Source organism: Schistocerca gregaria, chromosome 6 (genome assembly GCF_023897955.1).
Source record: "Schistocerca gregaria isolate iqSchGreg1 chromosome 6, iqSchGreg1.2, whole genome shotgun sequence".
In the NCBI taxonomy this organism is placed as follows: domain Eukaryota; kingdom Metazoa; phylum Arthropoda; class Insecta; order Orthoptera; family Acrididae; genus Schistocerca; species Schistocerca gregaria.
In genome coordinates, this window is record NC_064925.1 from 57,681,937 (window position 1) to 57,700,450 (window position 18,514).

The 18,514-nt window shown below is 43.2% G+C and overlaps 1 protein-coding gene across 3 annotated transcripts in view; it reads right to left on the reverse strand.

Moving 5' to 3' along the window:
- LOC126277925 (protein croquemort-like) overlaps window positions 1-18,514 on the reverse strand; it is a 220,827-nt gene that overhangs the window by 66,976 nt on the left and 135,337 nt on the right. For all 3 annotated transcript variants that reach the window (XM_049977502.1, XM_049977501.1, XM_049977500.1), the window contains one exon: window positions 16,402-16,608. In XM_049977502.1, coding sequence (XP_049833459.1) covers window positions 16,402-16,608 — 207 coding nt within the window. The remainder of the gene's footprint in view (window positions 1-16,401; window positions 16,609-18,514) is intronic.

Sequence of the window (18,514 nt, forward strand, 5' to 3'; positions counted from 1 at the left end):
TCCCTCCGGCAGGAAGTTTTGTCTTTGTTGCACTGAGATCACTGAGGCATAGTTCTCACAAAGCAACTGGCATGGCATCACTGCACTTGCCACTGCAAGGGTGCTCGGATTCAGCAAACGACCTCTCACCGCACAGCTTGTTTGTGGATCATCAGTCCACTCCACCGCCATCCTCTTCCAGTGACCGCACTTGCACAGTGATTTCAAGGGTTTATTTTGGAACACACAGTGGTTGTTGGTGGCAGATGTGTACTGTATATTTCTGTTTGTAGCGCCATGGCATCCACCACTATTGCTAATTCCGTATTCGCTTGGTCCTCTATTTTCGTCTTCAAAGTCTTCCTGCAGTAACTGTCTCAGACAAGAGACCACAATTCACACCGGTCGAATTTCAACAGTTTTGTACTAATGATAGTAACATTCACCATATCGCTGCTGCTCGTTTTCACCATCAGCCTAACGATGGAGCTCAATGGCTCGTCCGAACATTCAAAAGTCACAAGGAGAAACTCGACTCCTCACAGTCATGTTAGCAATACTTACAGATTACACTTTCCTCCTATTGCCCTCGCCACGTGATGGTAAGTTACTGGCAGGATAATTATTAATGGTTGCTGCAGAAATGTTTTGTAATGTCTGGTCGGAAGTATTGTTGCCTGTAGGACAAAGTTTTCTTCAAAATTTTTGGCAAGATAAACAGCACTGGGAGCATAGAGTCTTCATTTCAAATATTGGGCCATTCATCTTAAGTAGTCCAAGGTTCCTCTGGGCTACACTGATGTCACCAAAATCAACTGTGGCAGTCTCACATCAGTGATTCTGCTGTAGAATTATTCTCGCTCTCAAGAGGTTTCATATGCTGCCGCCGCTGCTGGAAGTCTAATTACCTTAAAGCAAAGAGCCACTGGTCCCACTCTCTGAATAATCACTCCAATAGCGATATCATCATAGTGCAGATCCAGAAGTGAGCTAGTTTCTTTAGCCAGAATGATGTACCAAAGTTCATAGTTAAATGTAAAGTGATATTTGTCTGACATTCATCACAAGAACTAACAAACAGTTGCAACATTACTGTTGTTCTATGTATAGAAACAATTGTTTTTGTGTTCTGCGATTGCATCAAATGTATATGGTCCCTCATACGTACATGGATGTCTTCCAACATTAAGTATCTGTAATTAAAGTGTTTTACTGAAACTTAATGTTCATTATATGTTATAGCACCTACTCTCTCTCTGCCAGAAGTTAAATACTTTGAATTGTCATCTAGGCGTGCCACAACATAAAAGTAAGTACTGTTTGATTGCAGGTTTCATGTGAACAGCCGTGTGTAGCTGTCCCTAAATAAGGATGTGGTCAACATCAAGGAAAGTTGCACAATATTCAGAATAGGACCCTGTGAAATTTAATTGGGAAAATATATTTGGCGATATCAAAAGTCTCATCAGGTCAGCCTCACCAAGACTCCATATGGCAAAGATGTCATCGCGGTATCTGAATCTAACCAGAGGTCAAAGGCTTACTGTTCCCAGGAAAGCCCTCCCAGCGACCCATTAAAAGATTGGCATAGGAAGGAGCCATCATGGTTTCCATGGCCATACCCTTCATCTGTTTGTACATTTGCCTATCCAAAGGTAAAGCAGCTGTTCATAAGTTAAAAAAGTGAGTAGGAAAGACGTAATAGGTTTGGAACCAGCTGTTAATGTTCAGCAGCAGACATACAATGTACATGGGTAATATTAGTATACATGGAGGTGGCTCGTTGGTGGCAAGTAAGATGTGTGGCGGGTAAGCAATGGGAACAGTTTTTGGGTACACTAGGAAATGGTTGGTGTCTTTAATATACAAGGGAGATCTTTGTACTCTATGTTGCAGATGTTTAGCAACAAATGCAGATAAACATTCAGTGGGTGCTTTGAAGCCAGTGACTATGGGATGAACACATTGATAGGATTTGAGAATCTTAGGATGATGGTAAAATTTGGAAGCTCATGGTTTGATTGGGGTTGGTTGGTTGGTTAAAAGAGGGGGGAAGGGACCAAACTGCGAGGTCATTGGGCCTTGTTCCAGGTAAAATAATTGCACAATGGAAGAAGAAAAGAAAGGAGATGTACAGCACAATAAACAGGAGAAAGGAAGAGCAACAAAAGGACAACCAACACTACTATTGACAAAACAGGACAAGAAAACCACAGAGAGAAGCAAGGAACAGGTAGAAAGGGTAAAAACAAGAGAGCACATGACCGTGGCTGGCCAACCACGAGAATAAAAAGGAAAGCCAGCCAATCTGGGACACACTAAAACATCCACCCTAAAAATGTTAGAGTGCAGAACACAAAGTGACAAAGGACATGCGTTAAAACTTATATAAAATGATAAAAACCACCATCACGTATAAAACGTAAAACTAAATTAGCTGATGAGGCATTGTCAGCTAAAATTAATGGCAACGAGTCCAGTAACTGAAGAGTCCATTGCAGGGCAGCCAAAGGAGGACAGCTCACCAAGATATGGGCCACTGTGAGCCAGGCACCGCACTTATACTGAGGTGGGTCATCACGGCACAGGAGATAGCCATGTGTCACCCAAGTGTGGCCAATGCAGAGCCAGCAGTGAACCACAGAGTCCCTGCGAGAGGCCCGCGCGGAGGACTGCCACACATTCATAGTCTCCTTAATGGCACACAGTTTGTTGTGCGTGCTGAGGTTAAGCCATTTCGTCTTCCAAAACCACAAAACGTAGCGGCATAGTACTGAATGCAGGTCCATTGCAAAGAAGCTGATCTCCATAAGCGGTTTCCGCGTAGCCTGTTGGTAAGTTCATTGCCTGGGATTCCAACATGACCTGGGGCCCACAAAGCACCACTGAACGACTGGACAATTCCAGGGCATAGAGGGGCTCCTGGATGGTCGCTACCAAAGGATGATGAGGGTAGCACTGGTTGATAGGTTGTAGGCTACTCAAAGAGTCAGTACACAGAAGAAGTGACTCCCAGGGCATGAATGGATATGCTCAAGAGCACAACATACAGTCACCAGCTCCGCAGTGAAAACACTTCAGCCATCAAGCAAGGAATGGTGTTCAATGTGTCCTATATGGAATTACACGAAGCCGACGTGAGCATCAGCCATCCAGCCATCGCCGTAAACCACTTCGTGGCCATGGTACATGTCAAGAATCGAGAGGAAGTGGCAGCGGAGAGCTGCGGTGTTAACCGAGTCCTTAAGGCCATATTAAAGGTCCAGGCGGAGCTGCGGCCTAAGTGTACACCATGGAGGTGTACATTAATGGACCTCAAGTATGGGTGGTAAAGGCAAGAACTCCAGTTCGGACAGAAGGGATTGGACACAAGCTGCAATTGGAAGCCCTGACCTGAGCCACCGATGCGGGAGATGAACCGCTGTGGGTGGGAAAAGAAGATGGTGATTTGGATGCGCAGGAGAACTACGAACGTGTGAAATGTGACTGGCCAGCAGTTGTGCACGCCTAACCTGCAATGGAGGGACTCTGGCCTCCACAAGGATGCTGGTCATCGAACTTGCCCTAAAAGCTCCTGTCGCTAGCTGAATGCCACAGTGGTGCACTAGGTTGAGTAAACGCAATGCTGAGGGCACCGTCGAATCATAAACATGACTCTCATAGTCAAGGCAGAACTGAACAAGGGCTCTGTAGAGCTGCAGCAGCGTAGATCCAGCCGTCACCTTCCTAAGTCTGGACAAAGATCGAACGTGTTTTCAGGTACCAGACCCCAACAGGTGTTCCCGGTGTTAATATAAATGGTGTGTTATCTCCTGACACAAACACAATAGCTGAGCACTTTGCAGAGCACTATGCTCGAGCAATCATCTTCGGACAATATCCCCCCCCCCCCCCAAGCCTTTCGCACTCTACAATGGCTCCATGTCAGGGCGGCTGACGCCAGGGTCGTTCTACCATTGATAATCTTGCATCCCTTGAGTCTGCCATCCGAACAGCCTTTTCCAGATTCCAACACCTGGTTGCCATCTTTTTTGATTGATGAGAACCGTATGACACCATCTGACAACATATCCTTGCCACATTATAAGAATGGGGTGTCCGAGGTCTGCTCCTGGTTTTTATCCAAAATTTCCTGTCACTTCGTACTTTCCGTGTCCAAGTTGGTGCCTCCCATAGTTCCTCCCATATCCATCAGAATGGGGTCCCGCAGGGGTCTGTATTTAGTGTGTCTATTTTTAGTGGCCATTAATGGTCTAGCAGCAGCTGTAAGGCCGTCCGTCTCAAATTCTTTGTGTGCGGATGACTTTTGCATTTCATACTGCTCCACCTATACTGGTGTTGCTGAGCAGTGTCTACAGGGAGCCATCCACAAGGCACAGTCATGGACTCTAGCTGAGAGTTTCCAGTTTTCGGCCCCAAAGTCACGCATTATGCACTTCTGTCGCCGTCGTACCGTTCATCCAGAACCAGAACTTTACCTTAACGATGATCCACTGACTGTAGTGGAGACATATCTATTCTTAGGACTGGTTTTTGATGCCCGATTGACTTGGCTTCTTCACCTTTGGCAGCTTAAGCGGAAGTGCTGGCAGCACCTCAATGCCCTCCGCTGCCTGAGCAGCACCAACTGGGGTGCAGATCCAGAGGATTGCCACAGAGATGCCCCAAGTAGGGCATGTGGATGCAGTCCTGAATCTGGTGGACCAGAGGGGGACAGGATAAAGAGCTTGGAGTCTTGGATGGTGTGTACTATCCTTGGGAAGCTGACAAAGGTCACAGAAAAGGCAGATCCGGGCACAGCAAAGGTGGCATCATACCACCATTTGTCAAGAAAGTTTCAGGAAATTGGAAGGAAAACGAATGTAGCAGCTGACTGAAGCAGACTCCAGTGGTAGTAGAGAGGAAGAGCTGCCTGCATACCCTAAATACATGGAGGTGTAGAGAGAGAGAGAGAAAGAGAGAGAGAGAGAGAGAGAGAGAGAGAGAGAGAGCATGTGTCGAATGAGCAAGCATGGAAGACAGATGAATAGCATAATGACTCAGAAGAACAGCTTGCCGATTGGACAGCGTAAAGGCTCTCCATGGAGTTAATGTAACAAGCTCCAGATGCTAAATGCAATCCACGAGGATGGTCAGAATCTAGACGCCGAAGAATATACATCTGTGCAGAGCAGTAAACTTACTTCCATAGTCCAATTCCAAGCGCACTATGGTGCAACGTAAGTAGAGGAGGACCCCTCTGTCTGCTCCCCAGGAGGTACCACTCAGAACAGGGAGGGCGTTGAGGGATCGCAGACACCGAGCCGAAAGGTAGGAAATGTAGGAAGACCAGCACAGTCTTCTGTGAAACATATGTCCCAAGAATTTGGCGAGGTCCGCAAACGGAAGGTCAACAGTGCCTAAATGTATAGGGAAGGCAGATAAAACTCCATACGGCACCAAAATTTTACACAGACTGTCTTACTCAGAGAAAACCTGAAGATGGTTTCGACACTCCACGAGTGGAGGCGATCGAGGCATCCTTGAGGATGTCGTTCAAGAAGACTGGTCCGTTGAGAGCCGATTGTAAAATTGTCGACGAAGAGAGCGTTTGAGACATCGGGAAGGAGACAATCCGTAATTGTATTTAAGGTGGTTTCAAACAGTACAACACTTAGCATGGAGCCAATCTCGTATAAACCATCCCGTGTGATGAGTTTACAGTACAGTGGGCTTCCACTCGGACAGGGAAGATGTGCAGCAGTGTAGTTCAAAGCAATTTGTGTGCCTTGAGAGCACTGTCTGTTTCTAACAACAAGGTGCCATTTCGTAACCGGGAACAAGACTTTACAGGACCTGCAATTGCGTCAACACCCTTATGAACAATGAAAGGGTTGACTGTTGAGAAGTATTGACCTTCGTTAGACCAAAAAACAACTAGGAACTTTGACACTGACAGAAGAATTGTCTGTGGCTGAGACTTGTCTAGCTTTCTCTTGTGGGTGTTAGTTGAACTAGAAGAAACCATTGTGAAAGTACCTCTCACGATTACCGACGTCTCCTACGGCATGCTCCTTTCTGGTGGGGGCTTTCTCTAAGGGACTCCTGAGAAACAAATGGAGGGGCCAATCAGCATAGTTGGAAGGTAACAACTCGGGTAATCACTCCTCCCTGGGCGTCGCCTTTATCAAGGAGTACGTATGTGCCCTACTCGCCTGCCTGAGGTGGGGAATTATGCTTTACCCAATCACTGGTACGCTTAGGAACACGTGGGTCGGCCTTCCGACATGACCGGGAGGAAAGAAAGAGAGGAACAAAGAAAAGGAAACTAGAGAAGAATTCTCCAAAGCTGCAGCGGAGAAGAAGGTAAAGAGAAGAATTGAGGAAAGAGAAGGGCAAAGTAAGAATAGGTATGTTACACTGAAGAGAGAAAAAGAAGAGAAACCACTTCATTTGGGCACAGGCGACCATCTCCAGATGTAAGCGTAAAACATACACCCAAAGAGAGGGAGAAGGGGAAGCGGAAGAGGAAGGTGAAGTGGAAGTGGAAGGATCGTGGACAGGGATGGATGTGGAAAGGGAAGGTATGCGGTCTGTAAAGGAAAGAGTTGCAAGAGCTCGGGGTCCCGTGCTCAACACACACGTATCCACAAAAAGAATTGTAGACCCCCAAAAGGCTAAGCTTTCACATATTAACACTGGTCATCACTTCCTCCTCTCCCCCCCCCCCCCCCCCCAACTGTATTTAGTAAATAAAACAATGCAGGAGATGGCAATAACAGCTGATCAGTATGGTTTGATTAAAAGTAAACCACAGAAAGTGAAAGAATCACATAGAAGCAATGTAGGTGATGCGATGAAAAGAAAGGCAGTTTCAATTCTGCAAATAAATCAATAAAAGGCAATAAGGAGAAGGCCCTGCAATTTATAGTGAACTGTAAACAAAGTGCTGCATGAAAATTTGGTAATTACAATGGACCCACCTAACAGCATGGAAATCAGTACTAGAAAAGATATAGAGACAAGATGTTTTTTGATGGTAGGTAGTACAGATAAATAAATGAAGTAGCACAAAAGGTCGAAAACAGGCAACAGTTTCAACAAGGCAGATGGTGACAATGACTGACAAGGTTGTTACATAACAAGGAGTAAGTGCCCCAAGGGCTAATATATCAATGAAAATAATCAATGTTTGCAAATATAATACAGGGTGTTTGAAAAAGAACTCCCTAGTTTTAAATATAATTTTAATAGGGAAATTATGAAAAATTACATCAAATAGTACGGATCATGAAAGAGAATTCCTTCAAGTTTTGTTTAATGTTGGTAGATGTCAACATGGGACCCATTTTTGCCCTGCTCATGTTCTACTTCTCGCCATGTATTCAGGTGTAACTGTCCCAATTGCCACGACGATTCTTTCCCGTAAATGATTGACGTCTCAATGACAATATGTCAATTATAATTAGTTTACATTACCAAATAGAACTACTAATTTCATTTCCTTATCCGACAGCCATGGCCGAAGACTTATAAAAAATATTGGGGGGTGGGGGATACTGCGGATTCTGCCCTGGGAAATTTTCTAAATTGTAGATGAAAAATAAAGAGTTCAAAATTTTTTTTCAGCGTTTTAGAGTCATATGATAAACATTAGAACCTTGAAACTGGACTCTCGATTACTCAACAATCCGGGAAACTCAACAAGCTTGACACATTTTTTGCCTTTGAAAAGCGAAGCAGAAAAAACATGCACAGTATTTTCGTAAAAAGCTGATTTAATTTACAGTAATAATTGTGCTTATAGGTTATGGTGGAGCAGTGAATATATAGCTCTGAAAAGACTGAAATTATATTCAAATAAATCCTAAACTATCATTAAAAGAATAAAACATAAAATATTGCTGTCACACAGTAATAGCACTTTGATTAATAAGTGAAACACCTAATTTAAGCCTACTTTCAATAGGGGTCAGAGTTCGTTACATAAAAACAATATCTCAAAGTTAATGCTACAATAAAGTTAATAAACTATGCCTAATACTTTCAGTCAGAAAGTATGTAAATAGCCAGTTTTAACTGGGTCTTACACCCTAAAAATATTTAAGTATTTGAAAATAACTAATATAGTAATACAATACTGAACTAGTACTAATATTTCGAAACTGAAAATTTGACGTTATGGATTTATTTAATTATCTGTTTTATAAAGATTTTTAATATTGCTCTAAATGCTATTATTAGGGCTAGATGTCTTAAGAAAGGTGCAAATTTCGACCATCTGACTCGATTACTGAATATGAAGTCGATGACTTTTCGGATATCCAATTCATACAGAATATCTCTATGGGCATCTAGAACAGGCAAGTTGTTCAACAGCTTCTGCCTCATTGTTGATTGGACATATGACTTCAGACGTTTAAGGGCACTAAATCACCATTCTGCTGTTGCTGTCATGATTGGAACTACTTTGACAAGCTTGATGCACTTCACTACTTCCCATAACATTTCTCCAACTGCAGACTCTTGTGTAATGTACTTTATTGAATCACGCATGTTTTTTAAGACCAGTTTTTTTTTATTATCGATATAAGGTAACATATTCAAATTAAGCCCAGTCTCTCAATGTCTAGCTCATTTCTGAAAAACTCAGTTGATATTCCAAATTTGTTTCACCTCTCTTCACTAAAAGCACTCTTGTTCAACTGCAATGACAAGTGCGAGTCCAGTTGAAGCAAACCACTCAGTAATGCAAGATTGCATCGTTTCACAAACTTCAATGTAAATAGCTTTGTAGTATTCCTTTACTGTTCTGAAAGTGTGTGGTGAGCTAGCTTCATTGTTTTCATACTTCTTTGGTATACTTTGATTCCGAAGAAGCAAAGGATCATCAACTTGTGAAGGTTTTTCTTTTAAACACAATTCCCAAAAGTGTTTAAAACTATCACACCTTCCATCCAATATACAAATCAAGCCCTCACATATTTTTTCCAGATAAGCAACACTTAGATGAGGGCATTGAATTTTTTCACTGACATCCTCTACTGGGTTCATTGCATGGCAATAAAGATGTAGAAAGAAGTATGTCTTTAATTGTAACATTGACTCAAGGTAGCCTGCACATTTGTAACCTGCCACTGTTTTGTCCTCTGCAGAAAATGTTTCAAAAAACTCTAGAAGTTCTTCAGCGTTTTTCCAGTATTCTCAAGGTACTAGAAGCTAGCAGAGTCCATCAAGTCAGGCAAAGGGGTTATAGACCAGGTTGGTCATTGGCACTCTCACAGTATATGCTTCTGAAAAGTCCCATCCTTTTGTCGGATTCCCTTACAGTGTTTATTAAGTCCTTGGCTAAAGCCATAATATCCCTCACAGACGTAAGAGGGCGGAGACTGTCTACAACTGCCAATCCTAAATTGTGAGCAGTGCAGTGCACATAATGTGCTTTTGGTTGTACATCCAAAACTAAGTTTTTTTAGTCCTTTGAACTTACCTTTCATATTTGAGGCACCATCAGAGCACCGTCCTCTTGAGTTATCCAGTGACAAATCAAGACGTGCAAAAACATCTTTTAAAATACTAAACAGAGTTTGTGATTCAATGTTGGGGGTCTTGTATAAGCCAATAAAGCCTTCGTTGAATGATTAAGGGAACATCGGCAGTGCGAATACAAAATGACAATTGTTTGTGAATCGAAGAATCACTCGTTTCATCAACCATAATAGAATAATGTTCACTGTTCTTGATTGAAGCCAATACCTTTTTCAACAAACACTTTTCTAGTAGATCAATGATATCGTTTTGAATATCATGGGACATCCAGTTACACCTCGAATGCCCTAACCGATCTTTAAACTGAGGTATATCATTCTTTCGGAGTTTCAACGGTTGAAATCTGCATTATCAGCATAGAAATTGCATCGTAGTTAAAACTGTGTGAAGAGCTAAACGGCCTTTCTTCATATCACTAACTATTCATTCAATTGGGAGGCCACACTTCAGTTAGTGATAGAATTTAGTTTCAGAACACCTTCTTTATGTGCTAACGTATTTTCATGAAGATGGAATTTTTCCAAAGGTTTTTTTCCAGTTAGTAAACACTATGGAAGTAAATGCAGCCTTTTTTTGAAGATCATTATCAGACTTTTAGCATCTGCCTTTTTGCAGGTTTTGCAAAAAACTTTTTCGGTAGATACTTCATAGTCTAGCCATGTATATTTGATCAATTAAGACTGAAATGATCTTCGCTTACCGCATTGTCTAGGTATCAGCTGTGAACAGCTTTCGGCTGAAGAGGAAGCAACAGACGACACAGTAATTGTTGGAGGACGAAGCAACTAACGACACAATAATTGTTGGAGGTTGACTTGAACTCCCAAGCGTGCTTTTTTGGTAACAAATTTATCCATTGCAAACTTAATTCACAATACACTAAGAGAAAGAATAAAATATAGTCATATAAAATAGTCCACCAGACACTAAAGTTGGAACACTAAACACGTCTACAGCATGCACGGAATAAAACTATCCAAACTGAATGACTACGACAGCAGGGTGGGCTTTATATAGTCACAGTGTGAATGTTTAAGTGCCAAGACGATGCAAGGCACAGGGTTCCAGCCCTTTTCATGCCGCCGCAGCCACAGCACTGGCGCCAGACTTTACCCGAAGGTTTGCACACCAGGACAAATTCTAATTGTGCCTGCAGCACCGTAACACTATCATGATTCGCACCACTCATTTTCAGTTAACCTGCTTACTACCATAATAATTATTTGTTTTAACTCATTACTGAATGTATTTTAAAGAGTAACTGTCGTCAAACAAGGAAAATAAAAAATTGCAACATAATTTTGTGATTTTACAAAGCTTAATACAACTAGTAATTTTATAATATTATTGGGGGGGGGGGGGGGGAGGGGTGAGGGAGGTCCATCCCCCCAAAAGAATTTTTGAGGGGGCTCAGGGACCCCCCTCAGGTCCAATAGAGTTGGCACCTGTGCCGACTGCTGTGAGTTGTTAAGTGAGTTTGTATGAGGCAGAGAAGAAATAATACTCTCTTAAAACTAAGCAGCTTATGAAGTGAACTATAAGGGACAGTGAAATGAAAAGACAGATGGGAAAAAAAGTAAGTAAACTGTTTATTATTTCAATAGTAATTGCCATAACTGTAAATACATTTTTCCCCAATGTGAGGCAAGACCATCAGTGCCCTAATGGTAAAATCTATGCGGTTGTCTATCTAACTATCATTGTACTGAATCGTGCATTTGTTCACCAAAAGCACATTGATGGCCACAACTGCCTTTCTTTAGGCCTCCAAAAACATGGGAGAAACATGTAGAGAGAAGGTATTTTATAGAGGATGTGTAAGGGCTCCCCAGCAAAACTTCTGTAGCATAGTTTAAACAACCTTGGCAAAATGTGTGTGTGTTTCTTTTTTGTAGTTTTAGGGCGCACAACTACAATCGTCATTAGCGCCCAGACTAAGTTAGGAATGCACCACGAGGCACAAGGTTAAAACAGCAACTAAAAGGGACAACACTATAAAAGACGTATTAACAGGCGTAGGATTAAAAAAAACAACAGCATACTCAAACGTCCTTAGACAGGTTTGTCCAGTTGATAAAACGAAGAACGCGAGCAGCAGTTCCTGGGTCATCCGCTAAAATGGCATCCAGAGTACATGGCAGGCCCAGATCAAGACAGTGTAGTAAAATCCGGACAGGACGTTAAAATGTGGCGGACAGTCAGCAATTGCCCACATGGACAGAACAGCGCCGGCGCAGCCGCCAACAGATGGCGATGGCTGAACCGGCAGTGTCCAATTCGTAGCCGGGCCAAAACGACCCCCTCCCGCCGATAAAGGGCGTGAGGAGGACGTCCAAGCCGCAGGAAGAGGTTTCAAGGCCCGAAGCTTGTTGTCCATAAGTGCAGCCCAATTGGCATGCCACAGCGATAAAATGCGCCGACAAATGACCCTGGTACAATCTGATGAAGGGACACGACAAGAAGCTGTCCGAGGCTGAAGGACCGCAGCCTTGGCCGCGGCATCTGCAGCTTCGTTCCCAGGGATATCATCATGGCCAGGAACCCACATAAAGCTAACCGGAGAACCGTCGTCCACCAGCTGCTGAAGAGAGCGCTGGATCCGGTGCACGAAAGGGTGAACCGGATACGGATCACTGAGGCTCTGGATGGCGCTCAAAGAATTGGAGCAGATGACATAAGCAGAATGTCGGTGGCGGCAGATGTAAAGAACAGCCTGGAAGAGGGCAAAGAGCTCAGCTGTAAAGACTGAACAATGGCCATGTAGCCGGTATTTGAAACTTTGTGCCCCGACAATAAAAGTACACCTGACCCTGTCATTGGTCTTAGAGCCATCTGTATAAATGAAGGTCATATTAATGAACTTCGAACGAAGTTCGACAAAACGGTAGTGGTATACCGAACCGGGGGTAACCTCCTTTGGGAGCGAGCTGAGGTCAAGGTGAACGCGAACCTGAGCCTGGAGCCAAGGTGGCGTGTGGCTCTCGCCCACTCTAAAGTTTGCAGGGAGTGAAAAATCAAGGTGTTGAAGGAGGCGACCAAAGCAATCTCCAGGGGGTAGCGGGTCAGATACATACAAACCATATTGACAGTCTAGAGAGTCGTCAAAAAAGGAACGATATGACGGGTGGTCGGGCATTGACAGTAGCCGACAGGCATACCGACAAAGCAGTATATCGCGCCGGTAGGCGAGTGGCAATTCACCGGCTTCAACATGAAGACTCTCGACGGGACTAGTAAACGCTCCGATCGCAAGACGTAAACCCCAATGCTGTATGGAGTTGAGGCGGCGTAAAATGGTCGGCCGTGCAGAGGAGTATATGAAGCTCCCATAACCCAGCTTGGAGCGGATGATCGACCAATATAGGAGAAGTAGGACGGTTCGATCGGCTCCCCACGACATACCACTGAGAACAAGGAGGACATTTAGAGAACGGGTACAATGGGCAGCCAAATATGACACATGTGGAGACCAGCTAAGTTTCTGTCAAATGTAAGACCTAAAAATTTTGTTGTCTCCACGAATGGGAGAGCAATGAGACCAAGATGTAAGGACGGTGAGAGAAACGCTTTGTAGCGCCAGAAGTTAATACAGACCGCCTTCTCAGCAGAAAAACGGAAGGCATTGGCGACACTCCAGGAGTAAAGACAGTTAAGAGAACGCTGAAGACAGTGCTCCAGGGAACATGTACGCTGCGCGCTGCAATAGATGGTAAAATCGTCTACGAAAGGGGAGCCTGATACATCAGCTGGAAGGCAATCCATTATTGGATTTATCGCTATGGCGAAGAGAGCGACACTCAAAACTGAGCCCTGTGGCACCCCATTCTCCTGGGGAAAGGTGTCTGTCAGGACAGAACCCACATGTACCCTGAACTGTCGATCCATTAAAAAGGAACGAATAAAAAGAGGGAGGCGACCGCAAAGGCCCCATGTATGCATGGTGCGGAGAATGCTCACCCTCCAACAGGGGTCGTAAGCCTTCTCCAAATCAGAGAACACAGCCGCGGTCGGGTGCTTCCGCAAGAAGTTATTCATAATGAAGGTCGACAAGGTAACCAAATAGTCAACAGCAGAGCGGCACCTACGAAATCCTCATTTTACATTGGTAAGTAGGCGTTGAGATTTGAGCAGCCAAACCAAACGATAGTTAACCATTTGTTCCATCACCTTACAGACACAGCTGATAAGGGAAATGGGTCGATAACTGGAAGCCAAGTGCTTGTCTTTCCCCTGATTAGGAATCGAGAAAACAATAGATTCGCACCAGCATGTGGGAACATGACCCTCAATCCAGACGTGATTATAAGTACTGAGAAGAAAACCTTTACCCGCAGGAGAAAGGTTCTTCAGCATCTGAACATGAATAGAATCAGGCCCCGGAGCGGAAGACCGTGACTGTTCAAGTGCACTTTCGAGTTCCCACATAGTGAATGAGTCATTATAACTCATGATTCAAGGAGCGGAAGTTAGGTGGCCTTGCCTCCTCTGCCTGTTTTCGGGGGTGGAAGGCAGGGTGGTAATGAGCGGAGATCAAAACCTCTGCGAATTAGTGCCAGATAGCCGGTGCAGGCTACCCCTGACAACAGGAGTGAAACTGTTGAAGGAGTTTGTGAAAGCAGCCCAGCTGGCTTCCTTGCTTTCTTTAATAACATGACGACACTGCGCACGTATTGTTTGTAATTAAAACAATTCGCCATCGTGGGGTGGCGTTTAAAGGTGCGTAAAGCACGTCAACGAGGACGTATAGCGTGACATGGACCAGTACGTGACATGGAGAAGAAGTAGTATGAGGGATGGAATATTCAGCAGCAGTGAGAATGACTTCCGTCAGGTGTGTGACCCAACTATCGCAGCTTGTGAAGTTTTGATCCTGAAATGTCACCCTGGAAGAGAAGAGCCTCCAGTCTGCTTTAGAGATGTTCCAACTAGTTGGGCACGGAGAGAGGGTATGATGCAGGAGATGGATAACACAAGGGAAGAGGTCACTTGAATACGTATCAGAAAGAGCGTACCACTCAAACCAATGTCCAAGTTTGGTAGTACATATAGAGAGGTCTAAATGGGAATAGGTGAGAGTTGTGTCCGAAAGAAAAGTAGAGGCGCCAGTATTGAGACAGACAAGATTGAGGTGGTTGAAAAGGTCTGCTAACAGGGAGCCTCTCAAGCAGGATGCTGGAGAGCCCCGAAGGGGATGGTGGGCATTGAAGTCTCCAGTCAACAAAAATGGTGCAGGTAGCTGAGGAATAATTTGCATCATGTCTGCCCTAGTAACGGCAGACGATGGAGTGTAAACAGTACAAACAGAAAATGTGAAAGTGGGGAGAGTAATGCGGACGGCAACTGCCTGCAGATCGGTGTGCAATGTGATGGGATCGGCATAGATATCACCCCGAACCAGCAACATAACTCCTCCATGAGCCAGAATACCTGCCACAGAGGTTAGGTCAAAACGCACAGAGGTATAGTTTGCCAAGTCAATAAAATCGCATGGGCATAGCTTCATTTACTGGAGAGCTACTACGAACGGAGAGTGCAAGCATAGCAGCAATGTTAAGTGCTCTCGGTTGGAGCGAATGCCGCGAATATTCCAATGAAGAAGTGCCATCGTGAGAAGAAAAAGGAGAAGCAAGAAGGGGTCACTTCAAAGGCAGCTGAGGGCCTGGCTTCGAGCAAGAACTGCTGCCGCTATCAATAGGTGGATTTTCAATAGGTTCGTCGGGCACCATGTTAAGATGGTCGGGAGGGGGAGCTTCATCCGCTGGTGAATGGCCAGATGTTCAGCTACCAGCAGTGCGGCCAGGCGAAAAGGATGACAGCCTGGGGCGGCAACCGCTGGGTGGCGCAGGAGAAGAAACGCGCCATGGCGGAGAAGGAGAACTTTTCTTTTTATGAGCCCTCTTGGAAAGTCGTTTAGTCAAAGTACTGGTCGAAGGCTGGGAGTTCAGGGTACATAAGAAGTATTCACGGGACGGTTCCTTCTTGAAGGCCCATGCATCTGACTTCTGTGTCTTAGCCTTGGCAGAAGCTGATGAAGGTGCTTGTGTATTAGAGGTGACGGGAGGAAGAGGAGACGTTGACCGGGCGATTTTAGCACTGGCCAAACGTACGACCATAGTGCTAAAGGTCAGATCGCATGTCTGCGTCAATACCTCCTTGGTGCATGCCTGGATACACTGATGGTTCTGAAGGCAATTGGAAATACTTTTCCATGAAGGCATTGGCTGTCTTATCTCACAGTGGAATAAATATCTTAACAGTTACGGTGATTAGTTTTGAAATAATTAACCATTTACTCCGCCCCCCCCCCCTCTTTTTTTTAATTTGACTGCCTCTTATAGATGATTCATTTCTTTATTTTCAAAGTTGAAATGAGCATTTTCATCTCATTATAGTGGATGAACAACTTAGTAATTTGAGGAGCAACCATAAATATAAAGAAATTAATAAAGTTACGTAACTGTTTGTCTCGTTGCAGGTATGTGTTTGCAGTACAAGTACACATCAAAGTACCTGTGCCACAGTATTGTAGCATGTTGCTACAGGAGGAAAAAAAAAGGAGGTTCGGCAGAAGTGGAAATATTGCAACCATGTCATGTCAATTCTTAGGACTTCTTTAGCTGCCTGGATCGGCCTGACACAGGTGCAAAATTTCCATAATGAATTAACGCACAGTACTAGTATTCATCAATAGGCTGCACTATTTTGCTTTGGTTGCTGTTACATTTGGTATTGGTCTGTGGCATAGGTATTACAATGTGCACTGCAACTGCAGGCTTGCAACTACAAACAAACAAAACTTTAATTACCTAACTTTATTCTTCAATGTAATAATTTAAACTTTTATGATTAGTACTCATAAAAATTCAAAATGCAAAGATGCTTGTACATACTCACATCAACAAAGTATCCAAACTGCTTAAATGGTATTGAAATAGACGTGTTCAATTTATTTACAACATCCAGTATTGGGTCCTGGTAACCATCAAACAACAATTCTCTCACAGTCTTGTTTATAAACATTCCTTCTCCAGACACAGTCAACAAGGATGATAGAAAAACTCGTTCCACAGGTCCCATTAAACGAGCTAGGTAATTAAGAGTCTGGAAAATACAGGAAACATTTTCAGAATTTTCACAGTGTTACTGCTTCAGACTAACACTCAACGAGTTTCTCAATTTTCAAGTTTGTTATGGTATTAGGTACAACAGAAATGACAAGCTAGAACTACATAGAGAACTTTTAATATGAGAAAGTCCATTCTATATATACTTCGACTGTGAAGCAAGCCTGATAAGAGCTCAGAATCCCTGTGATGCAGGTGAATATTTGATAAGATCATGCTCCATAACATTGTTTAACTTAGCATAGCTTAATAAAATAAATTTTAATCCATAAACTGGAAACAATGTCAAGAGATCTTTAAAGATGCTCATGAAACTAAAATAAATTAAATTCATTAGGTAACAAGTCAATGAAGTACTTCAAGGGCAGCTTTTTACCAGTGATAGGTTAACAGCTTAGCTTAACAAACTACACCTAAGGAGGGGTACAAGCTCTTGTAGACATTAATGTAGTATCAAAAATAGAATTCCCTCCTTACATTAGGAAAACCATCTCATCCTGGGGTCTGAGTGACCTTCCCTTCCTTTCTAACCTCACTCAACCTATCCCTCTCTCCTCCTCAAGAAAAGAATTAACTGTTCTAGAAGCTAGGATAGCTCTTGTACTTTTATGCATAACTACTGGCAGCACTAAATATTTCACCTCCTGATGGCAAGTGATGGCCAGTAACTTCCTCTCTGAATTTCACTGAGTATTAATGTAGGAAACAGGTCATCATTTTCAAGTAAATGGGAACTACTACATGAAATGTTCAGCAGACTGTCCTAAATAATATCTAAGATACTACTCTCCCTCCACTAATTCCACCTCCTTATAAATTAACAGCCTTGAGAGCAATTGCTTATGTGATAATGAAAGCCACAACTACGACACACGTAAAGATCATCGACAGCACAGGAATAACTTCACGAAAATGCCCATATTATATAAATCTCCCGTAAGTTTTAGACAATAGATTTTATGTATTTCCTCATGCTGTATTGTTTTGATATTTCTTTGTGTATGTAGAATTGAATGAACTGTGTTTTCTTTTTTCTAAGATAAATGATAGACCACATCAAATAATGGAAAATCCAGAACAGAAAATGACAATATTATGAAAAGGATAGATTGCTATTCGCCATATAGCAGATATGTTGAATTGCAGATAGGCACAACAAAAACTAAACACACAAGCTTTTGTCCAGAAGGCCTTCTTCCAAAACACACAACACACACACACATCTTCACTGGAACACAGCTCACACACATGACCACTGTCTCTGGCTATTGGGGATAGGCTCTACTCTGACCACAACAGCCAGAGATGGTGGTCACATATGTGAGAGCTGGGTTTCCGTGAATGTGGATAGATGTATGTGTGTTGTCAATTTCGGAAGAAGGCCTCCTGGCTGGAAGCTTGTGTGTTTAGTAGGCTTTTTGTTGTGCCTGTCTGCGGCTCAACATCTCTGCTAAATGTTGAGTAGCATTCTCTCCTTTTCATAATAAGTGGCAGACCATTTGCTGAGAACAAATAATGTTTCTGAATATTTCATTTCTGCATTTCCCATTGTTGTATCTATGTTGGCCTTGATTATGGTTGATAGATCATCAGGAGAGCTTATCAGTCGAAGGTGGGAGGTCATTTATCTATAACAAGAACAGGAGTGATCCCAGAAATGTACCCTGTGGCATTCCAGTAACAATGTGTCCTCACTCAGATGGAGATTCATCACGACAACTGTATGAGTTATTTAACACGACCCTTCGCTTCCTATCTGTTAAATATGAAATTAAACATTTATTTATTCTGCTTAGAAAGTCAAAGAGTTTATGTTCCTCAAACAGAATGTTGTGATACGCAGGTACTTAAATGCTGTGGACAGAGCACAACAAATTCCAGCC